This window comes from Apostichopus japonicus, chromosome 16 (assembly GCF_037975245.1).
Source record: "Apostichopus japonicus isolate 1M-3 chromosome 16, ASM3797524v1, whole genome shotgun sequence".
NCBI lineage: Eukaryota > Metazoa > Echinodermata > Holothuroidea > Aspidochirotida > Stichopodidae > Apostichopus > Apostichopus japonicus.
Window position 1 is genome coordinate 43,012,030 of NC_092576.1, and position 22,279 is coordinate 43,034,308.

General features: G+C 35.0%; 1 protein-coding gene across 4 annotated transcripts in view; it reads right to left on the reverse strand.

The window, feature by feature from the left end:
• Positions 1-7,041: 7,041 nt before the first annotated feature.
• LOC139983273 (uncharacterized) overlaps positions 7,042-22,279 on the reverse strand; it is a 72,443-nt gene continuing 57,205 nt past the window's right edge. For 2 of the 4 annotated variants that reach the window (XM_071996723.1, XM_071996724.1), the window contains exons 26-29: positions 21,541-21,749; positions 13,351-13,427; positions 11,822-11,892; positions 7,042-9,251 (exon numbers count right to left, since the gene is read on the reverse strand). In XM_071996723.1, the coding sequence (XP_071852824.1) occupies positions 9,234-9,251; positions 11,822-11,892; positions 13,351-13,427; positions 21,541-21,749 (375 nt within the window). In that variant the 3' untranslated portion in view covers positions 7,042-9,233. The remainder of the gene's footprint in view (positions 9,252-11,821; positions 11,893-13,350; positions 13,428-21,540; positions 21,750-22,279) is intronic. The other 2 variants (XM_071996722.1, XM_071996725.1) reach the window with 1 other exon arrangement.

The window sequence follows — 22,279 nt, forward strand, 5'->3', positions numbered from 1 at the left end:
ATTGACTCATTTAATACTTCAAGATTGAGTTTGAAAGATGCCAATTGTAGCAAGTAAAAATTAGACCCATTGGCAACATTTAATTTAAATTCAAAGGAACATAAACATCAGGATTTTTTTGTATGCCAATGCCTAGCCTCTGAGAATATTATAAAAATATCAGCTGTTTTAACTTAATATTGCTACTGCTTGGCTAATTTTTATTGCAATTCTCTAAAATAATATGTGCTTCACCTTCAATCTTGAGGAAAAGAATACTTAAAAATGCTCCAAATTTTGCTGTACAAATTTTCGTTGATGCATATACACACCTACTGTCTGACCCTGACCTATAAATAAGACCAGCGATGAAGTCTAGATGCCATGTGTACATGTGAATTATAATTAACTTTTTTTTCTGCTGGGAATTTCATTGATCTCCTATATTTCTTTGCTAAATTTGGTAAACATTTTTAAAAATGTAGGCCTAGTACTAATTTTAGTAAGCCTGCAGTAGGGGCCCTCAGTACTACTATAGTGGTACTAAACATGTACACAATTTTTCTGGCCGTTCCCGATAAGACTAAGCTCCCGTTTGCCACTGTAAATGCACATTTTTTAACAGGTAGAAAGTTCTTTTTTTTCTATATTTTTATTTGACATTTGGAAGAAATTTGAACAGCTATTACTCTTTATCAATTAAGCAGCCAATCCCACCAAATCAACTCATTAAGTTCTTTATTAAGGAATAACAACAATTGACACGACTTACCTCATTCTGTTTCGTTAGCTTGAATGATCAACTTTCCGACTTTTCTTGCACTTCATAACTTGGCGCTTTTTCTCTTTTCTCCCTTATGCGCATGCACAATGCTATAGCCGCGCCCACATTGCCACTACTTCTGGCATGAGCGCATGCGTCGAAACGAATATCGTCTGGTTCACTTTCCTTGTGTTCTGGTTCGATGACGGATAGCAACGTCTCACGTAGGCTTCAAGTATACGTGATCGACGGCAAACGCGTATGGGAAGCCATGTAAGACAAACACTGCATAATATATCCGCGTATTAATTTGAATATATACGCGTATAATTAAATTCGAACAAATACGTGTATATATTTTTAACCAATCATAAGGTCCAAATATATCCGCGTAGTAATTCGATTATAAACACGAATTAATTCGAATACATATATGAGGATTAATTCCTCAAAATTTTTAACCCAAAAGGTATACAAAATGTCAGAATCTTGACCTTTTATCTCCAAATTTTGATTGTTAAAGTCAAATTCGTGACATAAAAGGTACAATAAAAGGTCAACATTTTGACTTTAAAGTCAATATTTTAATATTTTAAATATTTTAATATACTTGATAGGATGAAAAGAGATTTGTTTTATTTTTAATCTCAACATTTTGAGATAGAAAGTTAAAAATTATGAGATAAAAAAAATCAACATTTTGCGATTTGAGGACAACTTTTTTCCTTCCTTTGTTCCTATTAAGCCTCCGTGTGTAGTTGACGAATTAACTTCCAGGGGTAAGATTGAGAAGGGTCGCTTAGCGTCCTTCATCCGGAATAGAAGGCTTTCATGATATTTCCTACTTTTTACTATTTGATTTGAATTTTCGGGGTACTCCAAAGTTGAGGGTTGGGGAGTGATTGCTCCCCTGGGTAAGTCCATGCACGCGGTTTAATTCATATATATATATATATATATATATATATATATATATATATATATATATATATATATATATATATATATATATATATATATATATATATATATATATATATAATATATATCGCGTATTAAGTCATGATGTGGTCTAGATTTAGTACGTTGGCCAGGGCGTACGTCAATATAGAGACTAACTTTGTCATCTCTCATTTATTGAACTGGCGAGGCTAATGCGGGTGACAGATATAAGACATGCAATATATGATTAAAACACGTATGAATTCGAATTAATACGAGGATATTAATACGAGGATATATGCGGTGTTTGTCCTATATGGCTTTGCCATATACACGCGGCGCCGATGCAGCTTTACTGGATCGGAACGGCCGGTGTTATATTCATATATTTAACATTTGCAGTGAATTAACACGTAATCCATAAGTCCAAGCGGATCTGTTATTAGGATTATATAGAACGATAATCTGACGGCAAATTTAATTTGCTTATCTATTACCGATAAATTTCCAGCTTACGATATGAACAGGTCACTCAAAACGGCTTAAATACGTAAAGTAAGCGATATCGGCATGACGCCTCCGGCTCCCCGGCGGTATGCCGCTTACTTGCCGCCGGTGGCATCTCGGCCTTCATCCGCCGGCGGTAAACCGCTCCTTTACCGCGGGCGGCTTGCCGCCTGCTCACCGCCGTCGGCCCGCCGGGGGTAAACCGCTCCTTTACCGAGGGCGGCTTGCCGCCTGCTCACCGCCGTCGGCCCGCCGGGGGTAAACCGCTCCTTTACCGAGGGCGGCTTGCCGCCTGCTCACCGCCGTCGGCCCGCCGGCGGCAGGCCGACGTCGGCAAGCCGCATGTTAGCCGACGTCGGCCCACCGGCGGGTATTAAGCGGTTTGCCGCTGCCGATATGCCGCTGGTATGCCGCCGGCGGCCCGACGTCGGCTTGCTGGCTGGGTATCGATCGTCTTAAATCCGAAAATAGACTAATTTTCCGACTTGGCACCTTATCCCCTTATGGTTTAAACTCTAAATTCGATTTGTTGTAAGTCCTTTTACCCTGCTACTTTTCGCTTCTTTCATGTGTGTGCATTGGACCATTTTATCTTTCTTCGTTCGCTGTTTACAGTTTTAGTAGTCTTTTTGCTCACTTTGTTAAAGGGTTTATACCCGAAACGTCGTGTTTCTTTTTTTTATCATTAGCACTAGCAAATTTTACTATTTTTCTACTATATATATATATATATATATATATATATATATATATATATATATATATATATATATATATATATATATATATATATATATATATATATATATATATATATATATATATATATATATATATATATATATATATATATATATATATATGATATTTATTTTCAAGTAACATTTTGTGACCTGACACGTGAGTAGAAGTTTCTTGTTTTTATATTGTGTTCTGATCGGGCACGGTAATTTGCTTATGTATTAAATTTTCACGTACTTCATTCCAATGATACCTAGAGAGGTATTCAATTCTTTATCCTATGGTCAGATCTTGTACTGGGTCGGAATGCCTGACCAACACGAGTTCAGTGTAAACTTAAACGGGTACATTTTGGGCGGGTTTCTTAGCTTACATCTTCGTGCACGGAGAAACGACGGACCTCGACCAGTTTAACTGCAGGTTACTTTGCGTACGTCTTGTTACTGTGTGTTTCCGCAATTATATTGGATTATTGTAAGAATTATTTCATTGTCGAGCAACAATATTATGAATTATCACAGAATCTATCGGTCATTGTACTATAACAAAGTTTGTGTTGAAATTTGTACACAACACAAGTGTAAGTTCTCAATTACACAGAATTGTGTAACAGGAACACAACAAATATGTAGCTCGGGCGTCCAAAGAATGTAATATTGTAAACATATCTATATAGCTTAAATTTCGACACGAAAATGAAACGATCAAGTTTACAACGAAATATAATGGATGACTTCGGCAATAGCAAATTAGAAACATAGGCTAATTTTGCCTGCATTAAATATTAAAAGGTGTGTAAATCGTAACTAGACAAGTTAGAGCCTAGCTTAGGACTCGTACTAGCCTAGGCCTAGAAGTACCTAGATAGGATTATAGTGCAGTGTAGGTGTAACAATTATAATACATGTCTAAATACCCTAGCGACCTAGCACATCCGATACTTCACTCCTAAAATGAGTAGGCCTATCATACGTGTGAAGTTGATTACCGATAAGCTGTTTCAAATTGTGTATGTGTTCTGCTAATGATATTTCTTTTTCTGTTTCTAGCCTACGTAGATTATGTACACTAACCTACAAGTATAGTAATTTACAAGTAAAATATACAGAGAAAGGTGTCTAAATTTAATGAACAGCAACATAGAATTAAACACCACAAGAAAAAAACATTCATTGGTTTGCATAGTAGTGTCGTAACTAGCACTCGGCTGTACAGATTGAAATTGATTAAGAAAAGCTGCTGATATCAAAGTTTACCTTGGAAGATTGCTCATGATGTTAGTTTAAACTCCCCGATGGAATCAACTTTACTGACACAAATCAAACAGTATATGTGCATTTCCAAGGAGGAGATATTGCTTTAAGAAAAGTAACATGAGACTTATAGATAGTAGTCATTATAACATATTGTATCTCTGTGTACATTATTACCAGTTTCTGTGTTTACTTCAGCTATTATTTGATGTCCAAACTATTGACAGAGACTATTACTTAGTCAAAGCCTGTGAATATATCTTCATTTCCTTTTCGTTTTCTAAACTATAACAATCCCAACTAACACAGCATATGTTAATTTAGTAGAGCATCCTGGTGAATGTTTCTTCTTTTCTAGGATATAAACTTGTTTTCCTGATGAATAAAGTATAAAACATAACAATCCAAAGTAACAAAGGAGAAGTGAACTATGCTTTTGCATGAATCTTTCTTTCTATGACATTAACTTGGATTCCTGATAAATAAGATACATAACAATACATAACACAGGTTTATAAGTTCATCGAGTTTCTCCTTTTCTATGATATCATAAAATATAATGGATAAGATATAAAACATATGAAATACAAACTGAATCAGAACAAATAAGCTAATTTCACTATGCCTTTGAATGTTTAATTTATTTCTATGGCATTAACTTGTTAAAAAAATATGACAGCCCAATTGGACACAGGGTAAATTTATTTAGTATAATACGCCTGTGTGTTGTGCCCAGAAAAAAACATCAAAAACAAACGAAAAGGAAGGTGAAATTAGAGAGGGACCTGTCGAGGGAATATATCAGCGCATTAAAAATTATGAAGAGTTCAACTGACTGGGATATGTTCGGACAGCCATGATGAACGGACATAAGTAACCTATGACTACATTAAATTCGTCAGCGATTTACGTGTACCTAAGAAATTGACATCTGCATCTAAAATGATGACGCGTTTCAACAGATAAAAGGATAAATACTTTTAATGAAGGAAAAGAAAATGGCAAATGATTCAAGGGAAAAAGCTAAGAGGAACTGGATACAAAGTGAAATCAACAAACGTGTTCACAAAGACAGAAGTGAGCTCTTAAGCGTTATTAGATAAAACTCTAACAGCTTATGGGACTTAATCAAGACAACTCGAGAACCTGAAGATGAAGAAACCATTTTTACTTCTAAGGAACTCGGTGGGCGACTTAGCCATAATTTTAGACGTTTCCATTCAACAGTTATAAAAGATGTAATAATACACATACCTGATCGGTTGGCCGAACGTCCTATGGTTAAAGAGAACTAAGTTGGAAGACAATTTAATATAGTCAGAAAAGGTGTTTCATCGGGCTATGGCCAAGTTCCTTGGTGGGTTTTTTAAGTTTTTCTGATGAACTAGCTGGAATTTTTTCACTTAGTTTTAACGAACGTTTGAACCAATGTCACATACCCAACTTCTGGAAGAATGCCGTCACAACGCCAATACCTAAGTTAAAATACCTACCTCGGTTAATGACTTCAGATCCATAGATCTTCCCAGCATGAGCTATAAATATATGCAGAATATTTTATTGCCATATTTGACAATGTCATCGATACACATGGTGACCAATGAAAATTTGCTAATATGAAGTTGTTTTCCTGTATGGATGCCGTTCGCACAATTGTCTATCATATTGTTCTCACTCTAAATATGAAGCATAATCATATTCAGTGTTCTTTTTTTTTCTCCAGTGTTTTAATACCGTACAACCTAATCAGTTACTTCATGATTTAAAATATCTTTGTTTAATATCCCTGGATTAAGCACTGGCTGGCTGATTTCATGGAAGAGTGGTCAGGGCAAATTAAATTGAAAAAAAAACGGTTTTTACAACAAATCTAAAATCAGCGTTGGGGTCCCAAGGACGGTCCATCATCAGTACTGTTATTTACAGTTTACAATGACGAAATAAGAAAATCCAATTTGATGTCATCAAATATGCAGAAGACACAGCAATCTCTGTTAGATTATATAAATCGTCACATAATGTGGATCAAATCAATTACGAAACTGTGGTATCTCATGTTGTTACTGTCTGTGAAAACAAAACAAACTTACTTCTGAACCTTTAGAAATTTCAAGACATGATTGAAAAATGCTAGTATTAAACATTACAGCCTACTCACTTCCAAAGCAAAGGAAAATGTGATACAGGGTGCCTAAGTTGACCGTATTGAACAAACGATGTATTAGGGACGTGTAAAGACAATTTACTTAATTTTACTTGTCATATTTTCAGAACTTTAAAGAGGGTTTATTATATCGTGTCTACTTAATCTTTTATAGTGCTATATTTTAAGTTGGACGAAAGAACTTAAATTTTTAATAACTATATTTTACCTCATATATATTTGCTGTTAGCCTAGATGTTAACCTAGATGTAAGCGTAGATGATAAAACCCTTATTAAACAAGTTAACAATGCAGAGATTTTTAACTCATAGAGAAGAGAAACATTGACTCCACAGCGAGCTGAAGCCACTTCTTCAACAGACTCATTATAACTGTGAAATAAGACAATCACGCCAACATTTCAAACTGTGCGTTTTAAAAAAAAATATTTCGTTATAGGGCTGCCATATTGATTCAGAATGTTGTTACAAAAAAACCTACTTTAATTTTTGTTTTTAACATTTGATTTATTATTTGTACATATAATACATGCTATTTCATGCTTCATAACTTTTAACTGTTTTTATATCTTATTTATAATAAAACAATCACCATGGTAATGTGATTTAAATTTTTGATTTTCAGTTTAGGCCATCCAAAGTGGGACCAAGTGCTCTATCAGTAAATAGGCCTAGTGCCATAGAGAGGGATGGGGGAAGGGGGGGGGGCTTGTTTCACGAGTGAGTGTTCCCTTAACGACTTGTTATTGGAACTAGTGTATGGCTTGTTGTTGAGTGCTGCTCTTACATTTTGCATTTTAGACTTTACTTAAAGACAAGTAAACTGTTGTTGTTTTTTGCTTCTGTCCATTATCGACATTGACAAGGCGCATCAAGTTGACGTCAAACATACCTTGTCAAAGCAAATTTGAGTCCTGTTTCTGTTTCGCAGTAATGTATCCTTGCTCGTTTATGCACTTCCGTACATCCGTAGAGAACAATTTTGCAAGGGTATATTAATTAAGGGAGCTTCGTACCTTTCACTCTGGTCCAGTAAGGCGTTATTTAAAAGTGGTATCACATAGGACGACGAATTAGAGATGAAACAACGAAGTGTTAACGGAGTGTTAACGAAGTAGACAAATCAATGCACAGACGGATTCCTTTACTTTTATTACCATTTATGAGTTGATGTTCAATGAAAGATCTTCGCTTTGCATAGTTTGTATATCCAACAGTTACAAACAGTCACCAATCAGAGTAATCGTGTAATGTGTAATACTTAATAATCCTAAATATGACAACCGATCCTACATGATTTTAACCATGGGTTCTAGGAACCCAGGAAAAGGTAAGTGAAATTTAAATGTAAGGATTTGGTACAAAATACATGCAATTACATATGAATATTTTTAATCATTGCTCTAAAATGTTTCTACGCAACAAATAATGGCTATTTTACAGAAGCATTAGGGTACCAATAAACCCTCTCAACATTTGCATTCCTTAACGAAATATAGAAACTATATAAAACAATATTAACTCGTATGTTAACAATGGTCATTAACTAATCCTATTTAAAAATATATATCAGATATGACAAGAAGTAAAGAGTCAGTTTGGACTTTTCGATAACGTAATAATACCGTCATATTCTCGCCACCCCTACCACCATTCACTGACTGACACCATCCATAACCACTAACTCACCGATTCTTGTTCTATATTCACAATGACAACAAACACCTCTACATTCATTGCCACGTAGGTAAACTCCATAAATACTGTTAAATCAGTGTTCGATCTTTCGAGATATTCTGGTTCAATGATGGGTGGTGTTTGTCCTTTTGTGACACCAACTCAATCACAACTTGGAAACGTGGAAGTACCGTCTTTCTACTACTACCACGAACCATACCGTTATCTACAGTGTTACGTTACCTTTTTTTTCAAACTATATATACATGTCACAATGTGGAATCTCAAAACTCATCAAAATTCCACTTTCTTTTGTAATTACTCCATCAAGTACAATTAGATGTTTTTTTCCCCCTTATTTTTTCATCAAATTTTCAGTATAAGTGATTAATAAGCACATCATTATGACAGTAATATGTCCTTTGCAGAAGAAATAGATAGTTACTTAAAAACAATCACTGTGATTTTAATGAAACAAATGATATAAAGCACTTAAGTAAGTTGTTTATTTCTTTGCCATTAGTTGCATCTGTTCCATAGCACGGTCAAGTCAAGTTACTATATATAGCATTCCCCTAATCAAGAAATGTAAACATATATCGACACAATGTATGGAAACAGCAAGATGATGAAAGCAAAGTAAAATATTTCAAGAGGACGATGGCCAATGTTGTTACGCACGTCACAATAATAAATTATATAGATCCGAACTCCCTTTGGAGTTTCCCCACACTCTAACAATTCGTTTTTTTGTAAAACTCGGGCAAGCATTTATCGATGAACTGAGTTGTGTATAATAACTCTAGCACCACTAACACGATAATACAGCGAGGCTAGTTCGAGACTAAATGTATGGGGGCTATGTTACTGAGAAAATGTAGGGAGGAGGTAAGGTAGAGTATCCATGCTCGAGAGGAGAGGTAGGGACGCGCTGTACCAGAGTAGAAACAGGGCTGTTAAGTTCCGTTAAGTTAAAAAAGGTAGATTCGAGAGAAAAAATTGGGTGCTTAGGTTAGCATTTACTTATGACATCACAATCGTTATGTAGCAATCTCCACCCCCTGTAGTATGGCGCCGCTGTTAATACTTTGGAATATGGTCAACTTCCTTGATTTATGGCTCTGAATATTTACTGAGATCACAATCATTTCCAGAAGCAGAAGGATCATGACAGGTTGTCTTCAGGAATAAGTGCTTGTTGAATTCATCTACCAGGATCCATCTTTCTACAGGACGAACAGGAAGAAAACGTACGCAAACAAAACCCGTGAGTATTAATTGTTGTTTTGTAAGGGGCGGGGTAACCATACTTGTTTATATGTTGATGAATAACGGTTGAAATTTAAATAAAAAGACCAACAAGTGAGTACTCTATTTTTTCTCCTCTAAACCCTAAATTCTTACCATTAATGACAATCGCTGGGTAATGTAGGAAAAACATGAATATGACATTTCTGTTGCATGATTAATTATACGTGTAAGCGCAATTAAATTTATTCGCTCAATATATAATGAAATATATATATATATATATATATATATATATATATATATATATATATATATATATATATATATATATATATATATATATATATATATATATATATATATATATATATATATATATATATATATATATATATATATATATATATATATATATATATATATATAACTATGGATCCTACCGTAGGTCGACAGTTACATTGACTTACACACTAAATTTAATCTAACCCTAACCCTGAACCGACCCTAACCAAAACTTTTAAATGTACGTTTTAGAGGACGGAGAACATTATACAGCTATTAGCGACAATAAAAAAGTGTCTTAAAATGGTACTGAAAACATTAGGTCGACACTGAAATGTCGACCTAGGGTACACTGTTGACCCAAGGTACACTTTTTTACCATAAACTCGCGATAAACAACTTTAACTCTGAACGGTATAAGTTCTGTACCATATTGCTACTTTGTTAGAAATTCACCGATCCTGAACTTGATCTAACTGGAAAGGAACCGACTATTACATTGTACTGTAGTTAAACATATTTTTAATATCATCGTTTTAATCCACTTATTGGATGTGTGGTAATATGTGCTAACTATCTTATCTTAATCCACCCATTGCATGTTTAGTAGTATTTGTTGACATTCCTTTTAATCGATCCAAATGCATGTTCAGTAATTTGTGTTGACTAATCCCTTTAATCCGACCATTGTATGTTTAGTAATATTTGTTGACTACATCTCTTTAATCCATTCAATGCATGTTTAGTAATATTTGTTGACTACATCCCTTTTTTCTCAATCCATTATATGTTTAGTAATATTTGTTGACTACATCCCTTTAATCCATCCAATGCATGTTTAGTAATATTTGTTAATCACATCCTTTTTTTTCAATCCATTATATGTTTAGTAATATTTGATGGCTGCATTCCTTTAATCCGTCCATTGTATGTTTAGTAATATTTGTTGACTTCATCTCTTTAATCCATTCAATGCTTGTTTAGTAATATTTGTTGACTACATCCCTTTTTTCTCAATCCATTATATGTTTAGTAATATTTGTTGACTACATCCCTTTAATCCATCCAATGCATGTTTAGTAATATTTGTTAATCACATCCCTTTTTTTCAATCCATTACATGTTTAGTAATATTTGATGGCTGCATCCCTTTAATCCATCCAGTGCATGTTTAGTAATATTTGTTGACTACATCCATATTTTTCAATCCATTATATTCTAGTAATAATTGATGACTGCATCCCTTTAATCCATCCATTTTCTCTTAGCATTATTTGTTCAATATATAACTTTAATCCACTCTTGGCATGTTTGGATATATGTGTTAATTACTTCATTTTAATTCACTCATTTCATATTTTGATAAATAAGTTTCTACATTAATTGTAACCATTCTGTGCATGCTAAGACAACCCGCGGCAATGAAAACTAAACGAACAATGATGAATTCTGAGGCATATTCAGACTGTAACTAAGGTCTATAGAAGTAACCTTAAAGGAAAAGTTTTGCTATATTAAATACTTTTGTGAGGTTGAAAAGGGAGGTAAGGGGGGGGGGGGGGTAGGTTAGGTGGCTGTGATAGAGTAGTTAGTAGTGGACCTATCCTACCCCGGCGAAATGCAAATTCTCCCGACTGAATAATTTTCACCGGACTGACGATCAGAAGTGGGGGAGGGGGAAGCATTTTCAAGGGCTGCTTAGTAACTTATGTATTGCTTCGCTTGCCCTGTTCACGGAGTGGTTTTTAAATAATGTTTATCTTTAACCTGACATGTACGTGTTGTTTATTATAAATTTATTATTTTAATAACTCATTAGGAGTTTAATAACCAATGTATTATTTTAACCTGATCTTGGGTTATATAGTAACTATGTATTAGTTGAAGCGGACATGTCCTTTTGATATTTAGTAACCATCGCATTACTTTAACCTGTCCATTTGGTGTTTAGTCACTAATATTAATGTAGACTCCAATGATGTGTTATGTAAAAGATGTATTACATTATTAGTTCCATGTAAACACATCCACCAAAACCCACACCAACTCGGAAGGCCATTTTACTTACCTCATATCTACTTTACTTCATAAATTAGTTGTGACGTCATCCATTCATACCGCCTTCAAGTTATACACTTGTCGGGGGATTGATGATATCTTTAGTAAGTACAATAGCATAATGAAAATAATATAAATATAATAATATAATAAACAGAACAACAAAATAAAACAGATCTGACGAAGTAATAATTAATCTACTTACCAGCCAAAGACCAGAGTTGAGATCAAGCTGGTAGTTTTCATGCCACTTAAGAGTATCCGGCTTCCAGATAACTGTTACATGCGAATAAGATTAAACAGTAAATGAACGAATACAACAATATATATGGTGTAATAGTTAATGGAACATTTTGATTAAAACACAGTAGTAACAACCGGACTTGCTTTTACTGTGAGCTTTATTGTCCATATCCAACAGTGTTATCTTTATGAATGCATATTATTTATCTTCTCTTGCAGCATATTGGATTGTCCTCCTATTAAATATTATATATTGTTTCGTCTTTTAATATAGTTTCCTTTGCATGAGGGAGTTGCAATACCGTTAAGCCTTGCAAGGTTTTCTAAGCCACCTCCTTACACGTTGTAGTTACATTTATATCAGTGCATATTTACTGTTAAACATGTATATTGAGAAGAAACAAATCAATGAAATGAAATGAAATAAAAATACAACAATATTGACAACACAAGTTGAGTACGTCTTTCTAACTATAACTGTTTAATGGTACACGAAAATACCATCACAGTGCTCTTCAATTTAAAATATCTACAGAATGTATAGTTTTGACATAGAAAATCAAAGTTCACTGAACGGATCTAAAGGAGCTTTTGACATCAATTTAACGATTTCAATAATAAACAAAAGTTAATCAATATTTTCAGTCATAATAAAACCATAGTCGAAATTCTGAATTTATAAAAAAAACTTTTCGAGAAGCAACATTAGCATTTCGATTAATTATTGGTATGTTTGGGAATAATTTGCAATTACAGAACAGAAAATGACATTGGCTTGAACAAAAATACCGGGTGGATCAAAAGTTAAGAATTGCAAATTGCAAAAAAAATTCACATTTCGATAGATAACTTTCTTGCTTGGAGGAACATAGTGCTACTTTAAGATAAATCAGTTGAACATTAGAGGAATCTGTACATTATAATTATAAATTTTCGGTATAAAATAGCGACATTTCCAGTGTCCCACTTAAGCTACCGTAGTACCGAAAACAAACAACGGAAATTCATATTTGTAAGTTCTGCAAAACAAAACGGTTTCTGCTCCCTTATGGTTAAACTACTGCATACGATACTGTGCTCATTGCTATTTCTAATGGCCTACGCAATCAGAAGGCCTTTCTTTAATTTATTCTAGTATTTGTGTCTGCAGGATGGGCTCAGTTATCTGTCATCTGTATTTCCTTCTTTTTTTTTCTAATAATGTAGGTGACGTATCAGACTCAATGCAGCATGTAGCAGGTTGACTTTATCAACAACAACAAAATACTCCAATGTTGCAAAATACACTATACCCTGTATCATACAACATCAAAAAGTTAATGATATCTCGCTAGTTTTGTAAATCCATGTTACTGCAATGAAGCCTGGTGATCAGGCGCCTTCTATTTGGTTCAAACTAAAATCCAATCATGTCGAATACGGGAATTGTTTGAACTGTAAACAACAAGACACCTTATTAGCCATTCACCGACTAAACAGTAAGAACTTTACCTTTCACTCCCCGAGATTTCAGTGTGGACAGAGATGGTCCGACAGGTATCGATGAGGGCAGCAGACAGTCAGATATACTATAAACAGAAAAAGAAAACTAATCAGTCATTACATCCTTCTTTAATTGTTCTTTTTTAAATACAGTATCAAGATAATTCCTTAGAACGCAATACATCCATACCTGCTTCCTTCCTCACACGTAAAGTATTAGATAAGACCGGTAGCACAGAGGCTACGGCAAAGTTTGAAAACAACAAAAAAGATATTTTCAAAAAGATGGAATTTTTTACGTAAAGGTCAAATGTTTAACTCCAAATCCCGAAGCCTCAAAACAGCTTCCATTATGACGCCGAGCCCTCAATCGGTAACCGATTGAAAAAAGTATTACAGTGGGTCAACAATGAATGGACAACTTTAAGTACGGTTCTGTTTCGTTTTTTATCAACCCGCCCAGCCCCACCCCTCTTCTTTCCCACCCAGCCGGATATTGTCATGGTCGAGTGCTAAGATACGGCACCGTACTAGTATATATACATATACTTGTTCAAACAGACAGATAACTCTGATGTAGACTGAAATGATTTCCAAACTCTATCTGAAGATAGATAGTATACAAAATGTATATCCTGCAATGCTTTGCTCCTACATTATCCATTCGTTTATTTTTGTTCATCAGTAACTAAAAATAACTGATCATTTTCAACATACCTTCAGGGGCGTCGGAAGCTATTTGGAATTGGTACGGCAGATCAGAGTGTGGCCACCTATCATATTTATCGGGGAGAAGTTTGGTAGGTCAAACTACGCTACGCGCCACCATGGTTGGCGAGTAGCGTAATGGACAAAATTTGGAAAAAATACCCCCACCCCCCCAGATTGCAGGAAATGGCACTTCCCGAGCTTGAAAACAAGACCCCTGCCATGCCAGAGTAGTCACATTTAGCCTACTTGCTTGTTTCATTTTGATTCTTTATTTTTTGCCATTTTTGTTTGGGCCTATTTTTTTTCCGCCGTGATTATTGGTCCTGCGTTCGCCGGACCTGCCGTACCGGCTCCGACGCCCCTGACCCTACAAAGAAGGAATATCCGACGTATCAAGGGCGTTTGAAGGGGAAGGGAGGGGGGGTTCTGTCGTAGCTGGGGTGAGGTAGATACTGTTGGAAGTGTGGGTGATATTGAAAATGGATCGTAATCGGAAACATGTAACTTCATTAAGTACCCCATAAATGAATATACTTATTTACTTCATATGTATAAGCTGTGGTCCAATCCTTCCACTCCCTTCCACCGACCCCCTCCCCCTCCACTACCACTCGTTTACTTTTTTTCGTTGAGTGCTTAGGTACGGCACCGTGCTTTTGCAGTTCTAAAAAGCTTTCCCCGTCCGTTTATCATTATAAATTTTATTCAACTCTTCCTGGCGGGAGAAATTTTAAAGCAGTGCATGTTGCAAAGATTCATTATAATGTGTTGTTGTTTGTTTGTCAGCTACTGAAAGTACCCGCTTATGTTCAACAATTTCAGTAAATATAAACATGGCCGTATAACATGCAGGCAGCTATGTGTTTGTTATATGCCTGTTAGTTTCATTGCTAGCCCTTGTATCAGTGCCCCGATGTGTTAACTAAGAATATTGAGTCACTGTGAATATAAGTAAATATTGGGTCTTTTTTAAGCATACGAACTAGGGGGTCCCGACTCCCCTTCCGATATATTGTCCACCCAATGAGCTCATTTGCTCCCAGTCAGTTCCTTTTTGGCATGTAAAACACATATTAACAAACAAACACCCAAACATAACAATTAATTTACAAATAAATCCCCATATGACTTCCCTTCAGCATATACCGGCTTCAGCTACCATCAGAATGCATGTTTGTCTGTGAATCGAATCCTCCATTGACACTGCTCTCGTTACTACTCTACTATGATATGTTTGATACCAATATATGCTATGGAAAATTCATTCATATATTGGAGCACTATGTACATATTACAAAAAAAAAACACATTTTTATTCCCGGTTTTTACCATATTTAATATACTAGTTTATACCACTCGAGATTAATCAATCCACACCAATTGCTGTTCAAACAAGCAAACATCTAGATGTAGAAACATCTGAAGCCACATGATGCGTGTTTAGATTATATTTTATTTTTATAAATTAGTTCTAAACGGAAGATTGTGCTAGTAAATAATAATAAGATCAAACATTCTCCGACTGACTATGGTACGGACATGATCCTTCATAGCAGGTTCAGATACGAATGAAATATGTTATAACTGAGGGTATGTTGCCCTGGGGTCATTCAAGCCACCTCCAGTGTAGGGGATTGGGGTTCTACCCGGAAAAAGAAAATGTTGACAAATTGTACCTTCTGAAGCATACTTTGACTTTAAGTGAAGTACCAAAACGCAAATTTCCTAATAAATGTTAAAAACAGGGGGTGGGGGGGGGATGTAACATCAGTAGTACTGCTTTTAAAAGACAGTGGGCGGTACATATGTATAGTAGTGGTTCTAATCTTCCACAGGAGAATTTATGGTCGTAGGTGGGTGAGGGCATGTCCAACCCTACCCCTTGCGCACCTTATTGATGACACATATTTATAATATGTTAATTACGGTCGCCTTCAACCATAAGTTTATTCACTTGAAATTCATAAATTCAAGAGATTCAAAGATAAGTCGGTCAGAAATTTTAAAGACAACCATCAATTTACCAAAATGGTTTTAGACAAAGTAATATTAAATATATCAAAGCAGATAGTTGTATTGTTAGTCTCGTTTCCTTCTAAGCCATTCGTATGACTAACATTATAATACTACAGAGAGACATTTAGTCCTTGTCAAAATGACCTCCAGAACAACAGATCTTGTCAAAATGACCTCCAGAACAACAGATCACTGACGTATCCATTGACTTATGTATAAAGAATACCATGAGCTTGATATACAGTGTACACCATTTTATAAATAGAGGTTATACTGAAATGGAAGTTAACATTCACGAGTTGGTCCGTACACAGATATCATATGTTAGATAAACACAGTGTGTGTGTAGATGCAGCGAGCACACTGCACGATATATTATAATAATAGCCAATGACTCCTAAATATGGATACATATTTCAAAGAGTATGGTGAGGCAGTCGTATCTGGTTGATATTAAAATTTGCGAATGATACTGTAAAAGATAAAGAATTATTTAATTGACAGGTAATTACAAAATCTATACAATAAACTGGGTGAAATATAAATAAATAAAGGAACGTTAATGACCCTGGTGGAAATTCCCGTTGGACTTTTGAACTGGGTTCAACTGGAATTTTATATATGGAAATTGGCCCAAATTTGAACTAGGTTGAAATGGGTGAGCTGGGGTTCCCAACTTGTTCAACTATGTTTTACTGGGTCCAACTGGTTCAACTATGTTTCACTGGGGTTCCCAACTGGTTCAACTATGTTTCACTGGCTCCAACTGGATCAACTATGTTTTACTGGGTTCAACTGGTTCAACTATGTTTTACAGGGTCCAACTGGTTCAACTATGTTTTACTGCGTCCAACTGGTTCAACTATGTTTTACTGGGTTCAACTGGGTCAACTATATTTTACTGCTTATATTTTTAAATAGTTTGAACTGGGATTCTCAACTAGTGTTATGTACACATTATAAAACCACACTATAAAAAGTTTTTTTTTATTTTTTTATTTTATTTTTTTTTTACAGTAGATCTATACTGTATGTAAGGGTGTTAGCCACTGAAAATAAATGTTTGTTCTTGATCATAGAACTCTGGGTTTGGTGTGATGACCAATCACAGGGCAAGACACCTAAAATATGGAGAACTCAACTGGGTAAGGTCAAAAGAAATTATAATTTTAAATAACAAACAATGTACAGCTGATCTGGGCCAAGTGAAAGAATTAAATAAAACAACTTACAGTCGTGAGGTGCGCCCACACAATAAAGGAAATACACTTAATTTAAAAGTCTGTTCTGGTGAGTTGGCCTGCTAGTGACATCAAGTATTCTACAACCTCAGATCTTCCACGACTTTAGATATTCTACGACAACAGTATTGTTGAACCCAATAAATGGTATTATGAATGTCCGATCCCAACAAAATAGTATCATTTAATTGATATGAAATATTGTTCCAGGGTATCCTTTCAATAAATAATGTCAATATCCTTTGTAGTAAAATACTGTCCTTTATAAGTGATGGTGTCCCGGAATATCCTTTATTGTAAAATAATATCCTTTATAGTACACAGTATCCTTTATAATAAATAGTGTCCAAGACTGTCAGTTGAATATCACATACCATAAAATAATAAGGTCTACAGTAACTTGAACTATGTAAATTAAGTTTTAAAACAAACTATCCAGCCATTTAAACTACCTTTCTCTTCTTTTACAACTGCCTTGCTCAGATACTCATAACCAACTGCCTAACTCCCTATACCCTCACAAAACGTCTTTGTTCCTACCAAATATACGCACAGACCCCATTTCCTGTGAGGGATAATTTCCAGGAAGAGCAAGATAGTTGCCTAGCAACCCAGAAGAGAGAGGGGTGTTAAACCATCCTTTTGCAGCCACAAGACAACATACAAATACACTGTACAAATGTATAGCCCTCTGTACAGTGAGCACTGCACAGTGCACTAATAAACAAGTAAAACAATGGTACAAAACAAAACTGTATGTAAGAGCTGACCATCTTATACTGTACAAATGAAACCTCATTTGAAATTAAATTGATAGTTTAATGTTCATAATGTTCATAATGTTCAGTGTAGAGCATCCTCACATTTTTAGCATATACGTGTATGCTGTATACTTCACTAATGACTCTCGCAAAGTATGTTATTATGCCAATTGGACACTTCATGTTTGAAACAACAATCAAGGCAATTGCATAACTTTTGAAATATCTGTGAGCCTTTTTTGTTTGTGACACCTTAAGAAATTGCCATTATGTTTGATAGTTGACGATAGCTTTCTTAAAAACATGCGGCTAAATATAAGTGTTAACTTGAGTATAACTATAGGCTAGGTCCCTATAAGCTAGGCAACTATACAGTTAGGATATGTCTAACGTTAGTAAATGTACTATGTAGTATACCTAATAGGAAACCGGTTTGTTAGGCCTAGCCTATACTATAGTCCTATGCCACTATATATAAAGTTTCTGTTCAATTCAACTATTTACAATAAAGAGTACGTTTACAGTCAATTATAACGTTACAAGTATGTGTCAATTATACAAAGATTCTGCAAGATTACAAAGGAGGGAACTGAGCCGCGGTAATAATTTGAAATTGTTGGTAAAATCGGTTACAAATGCGATTCTGCGAAGCTTCTGTTGGCGTATGTGGTTTGCAGTTTCGGAATTTATAAGTTTAGCGCTAACGCAAGACAAATGTCAGAGTTCAAATTTAGTCGGATCAAACTATTTTGCACTATAAAGGCATTTTGCCTACCGATTGTCCAAATCGCAGAACAAGGTATAACATAATTTTTTCAAATTTATTAAATAGTAAATATTGCATTTTTTTAATCATTGCGGTACAAAAGTTTAATCGTTTAATCATAACTGTGATAAATATGACAAAGATTTAGTTTACACCCCTCATAAGTTGGTTAATTTAGTATTTTCAATATAGTACGATACGGTTACTGCTAATGAACTTGCATTATAATATTCTCGATAATTACCCATAAAAAGCAGTCAACATAGTCCAAACCCAGTTGGGCCAGTGTGAAACCTAGTTCAAACCCAACAAGGCAAGTTCACCAGTAACCAGTAACCCGGTTGGGCTTGTGCAAACCAGTAAAACCTAGTTAAACCCCAGCTGGGTCAGTTCACCTACCAATAGTCCAAACCCAGTTAGGCCAATGCAAAACCAATGAAACCTAGGTCAACCCCAATAGGGCAAGTTCACCAGTCAACATAGTACAAACCCAGTTGGGCTAGTGAAAAAAACCAGTGAAACCTAGTAGAAGCCCAACTGGATTAGTTCAAACATAGATCAAACTCAGTTGGGCCTGAACAAACCCAGTTGAAAATTGTGTAAACCCAGTTGAACCTAGCTCATGTACAGCATAGTGCAGTTGGAACCCAGTAAGACCCAGTTAAACACAGTTAAAAACAAGTTAAACATAGTAGGCCCTAGTAGAACCTAGTTGATCTGAGTTCTACTGGAATTTCTACCAGGTAATTTTTAATACATATCAGGTACAGACGTAATGATAAATGTATTCAGTGGTATAATTTCCACACAACACTGTCTATATATGAAAAACAGCGACATGAGCAGTGTATGAAAGGAGTGAGAGACTGACCACGTGAACGATATGGGACAGGTTAAGGGTTCCTTTAATGAAGACATATCAGAGATGCGATACATATTTAGTGAAATGAGACGATGTAAAGCAATGATGTTTGCAGTAATGTTCATTTATCAGCAGGAAGGGGGTGGGCCGAGGGTTACGACCACAAGTGGAACATAGTTGGGTTAGAGTAACGTTGGAACGAGAGGGGGCTGTGGAAACAGCTAATAGTGAAAAGGAAAGAAGGGGTAAATCAAATATTACATTACGGAGTCTGATGCGGCAGTAGTTACGGGGTGGATGGAATAATTTTGGGTGCAATAGATGTGTACATGTTATGTTAACGGATTGCTTTTAAAGGAAGTGGAAGATAAAGTTGTGCTTTTCCTTCCAATGTTGATCTCGCTCAAAGGAGGCTCGGTTCCGTTGTTAAAACTTGTGTTAGAATGAGTATGGTAGTAAGTATGCAAATATTAATGTCCGTCTAAAATAAATCATTTATATTTCCAATATAAAGCCAAATAGCCAACTTCACTTTTTTTTAAGACTATTTTGAGGCACACCGCCTAATATATTAAAAAATACACACCTGGGAGTTTTGAATTGGACATACTTCTTTCTGTTTGACACATAACTAGCTAGCCAGTTACACACATTTTACCGATTTCCATAATGTTCAAGCTTCTTAAGTGCTAAACAGTGGTCAATTGTGTCAATAGCTTTTTCAGATCAATGAACCGCCAATATTTGATTGTTTATCATCTAGCCTGACGTAGTGATGTTTGCAGTAATTCTAATTATGTATGTATACCGTCCAGGCCTGAAACCTAACGGACTTTCAGAAAGGAGAAGGTGCTGGGCAAAAATATTATCCAGCCTTTTATTCAAACAACCTTTGAAGTATTTTGGATAACTGCGGTAGTGAAGGTATATTGTATTTTCAAACCTTTCTATTCAAAATATCGACACCACCCCACTCCCTTAACCCTTCCCACATCTGTGATACTATACAAGCCTACAACTTCCATTCGCCATGATTAAGGGGGTTGTTAATAAGATAACCTAAATGTTATAAACATAGATTAAGGAAATTGGGTGCGTGGTCCGGCATAGTTGTGGTGAGAGGGAAGGGGGAGAGGTGGATTAGGGAAAGTGTAGGGTAGTATAGAGGGGTGCATTATTAATAGTTGAAGATAATTACACTCTGTGTAATGTGTGTAACTGTTTTTTTTTACCTTAACATAAATGTGCATTAATTACCAGTTAATTTATAAATTAATTACAGAAAGTTTCCCACTGATAGAATGGGAGGAAATATTCAGCTTCAGTATAACAGCTTGATGGTTTTTTCTTTCTTTTTTCTAACTCATCAAAGTTTGATTTATATATTTTGGGTAGATTTTGGCAAAATGTTTACTTTTTAACTCTAATATGATAATATCTTGCATTATTGAGTAATCATATCTTGGTGTAATTACATCCTACTTTTTTATTTTTTCAAATTTTCAATATGTTTGTAAGTTTAAGCTAGGGCCTCCTTTCTCCTAATATCAATACATTTCATTTTTATAAAGAATTCATTGTTTTTTCTTCTCTGTCTCAGGTTGTCTCAAATTTACTTTCCCATTAATCATATTTCTCACCTGATGACTGTTCTTTCACTGTTAGTTTATTTCTGTATTAAATTTTTGCTTTATTTTTTTGTTTTACTTTTCCAATTATCTAAACCTATCAATAAACCTTCACAAATTATTAAATATTACTATATTAATAATTCCTCATTACTTTTAAGTAGTTACATTTTTAATCACTAATATTGTTTGTATATTTATTAATTATACTTACAGCAGTATCCGGAATCTTTGACAGTGTTGTAGATAGTTTAATATTCCATTAACTTCATGTTTATTCATTTCTCCTCCATACTCTCTCTGTATGTACATATTCTCTATTGATGTTATGATTGGTAGAGAAAGACCAGAGGAGAGGATAATGTTCCCATCTTCATCAATCTTACTAAAGGACAAGTTTAGATTTAACCTGGATATGGGAATCTGAAGAAAGGAAAATAACAAATGAAATTAATATCAACATGTTTGTTTACAGAATAAAAACTCGAAAATGATAACATAAAAATAAATTTAATATCAATACAATGATATTTGGTTTATTTAGATCATATTGTGCTAGTGTTTCGTTGATTATTGCATAATTAGTGGTTTGAATTGTAAAAAGAGATTAGTGTTTTTTTATCTTTTCTGTTTCTTATAGAAAGATGTTAAAGGGTAAACAAGAGGGAAAGGTTATCATTTAGTTCAGTCATTGTTATGTGTAGATAATTAAAGGTGTGTAAGAGGGGTGAGGGATGAACGGAACAAGGGGCGTAATGAGGGGTGTAGGGAAGGGGTGTGTTATAGTAAGGAAAGATGTGTTAAGGGTTAAGTGATATTTGGTGGCGGTAATATGAGTGGTGCCTTAGAGCAGCAGGGAGAATATTATGTTGTTACTGTTAAAGCGTGTACGAGGGATGAGCGAGAGACCCTCATACTGCATAATGAGGGGTGTGGTAGGTGTTTATAAGGAA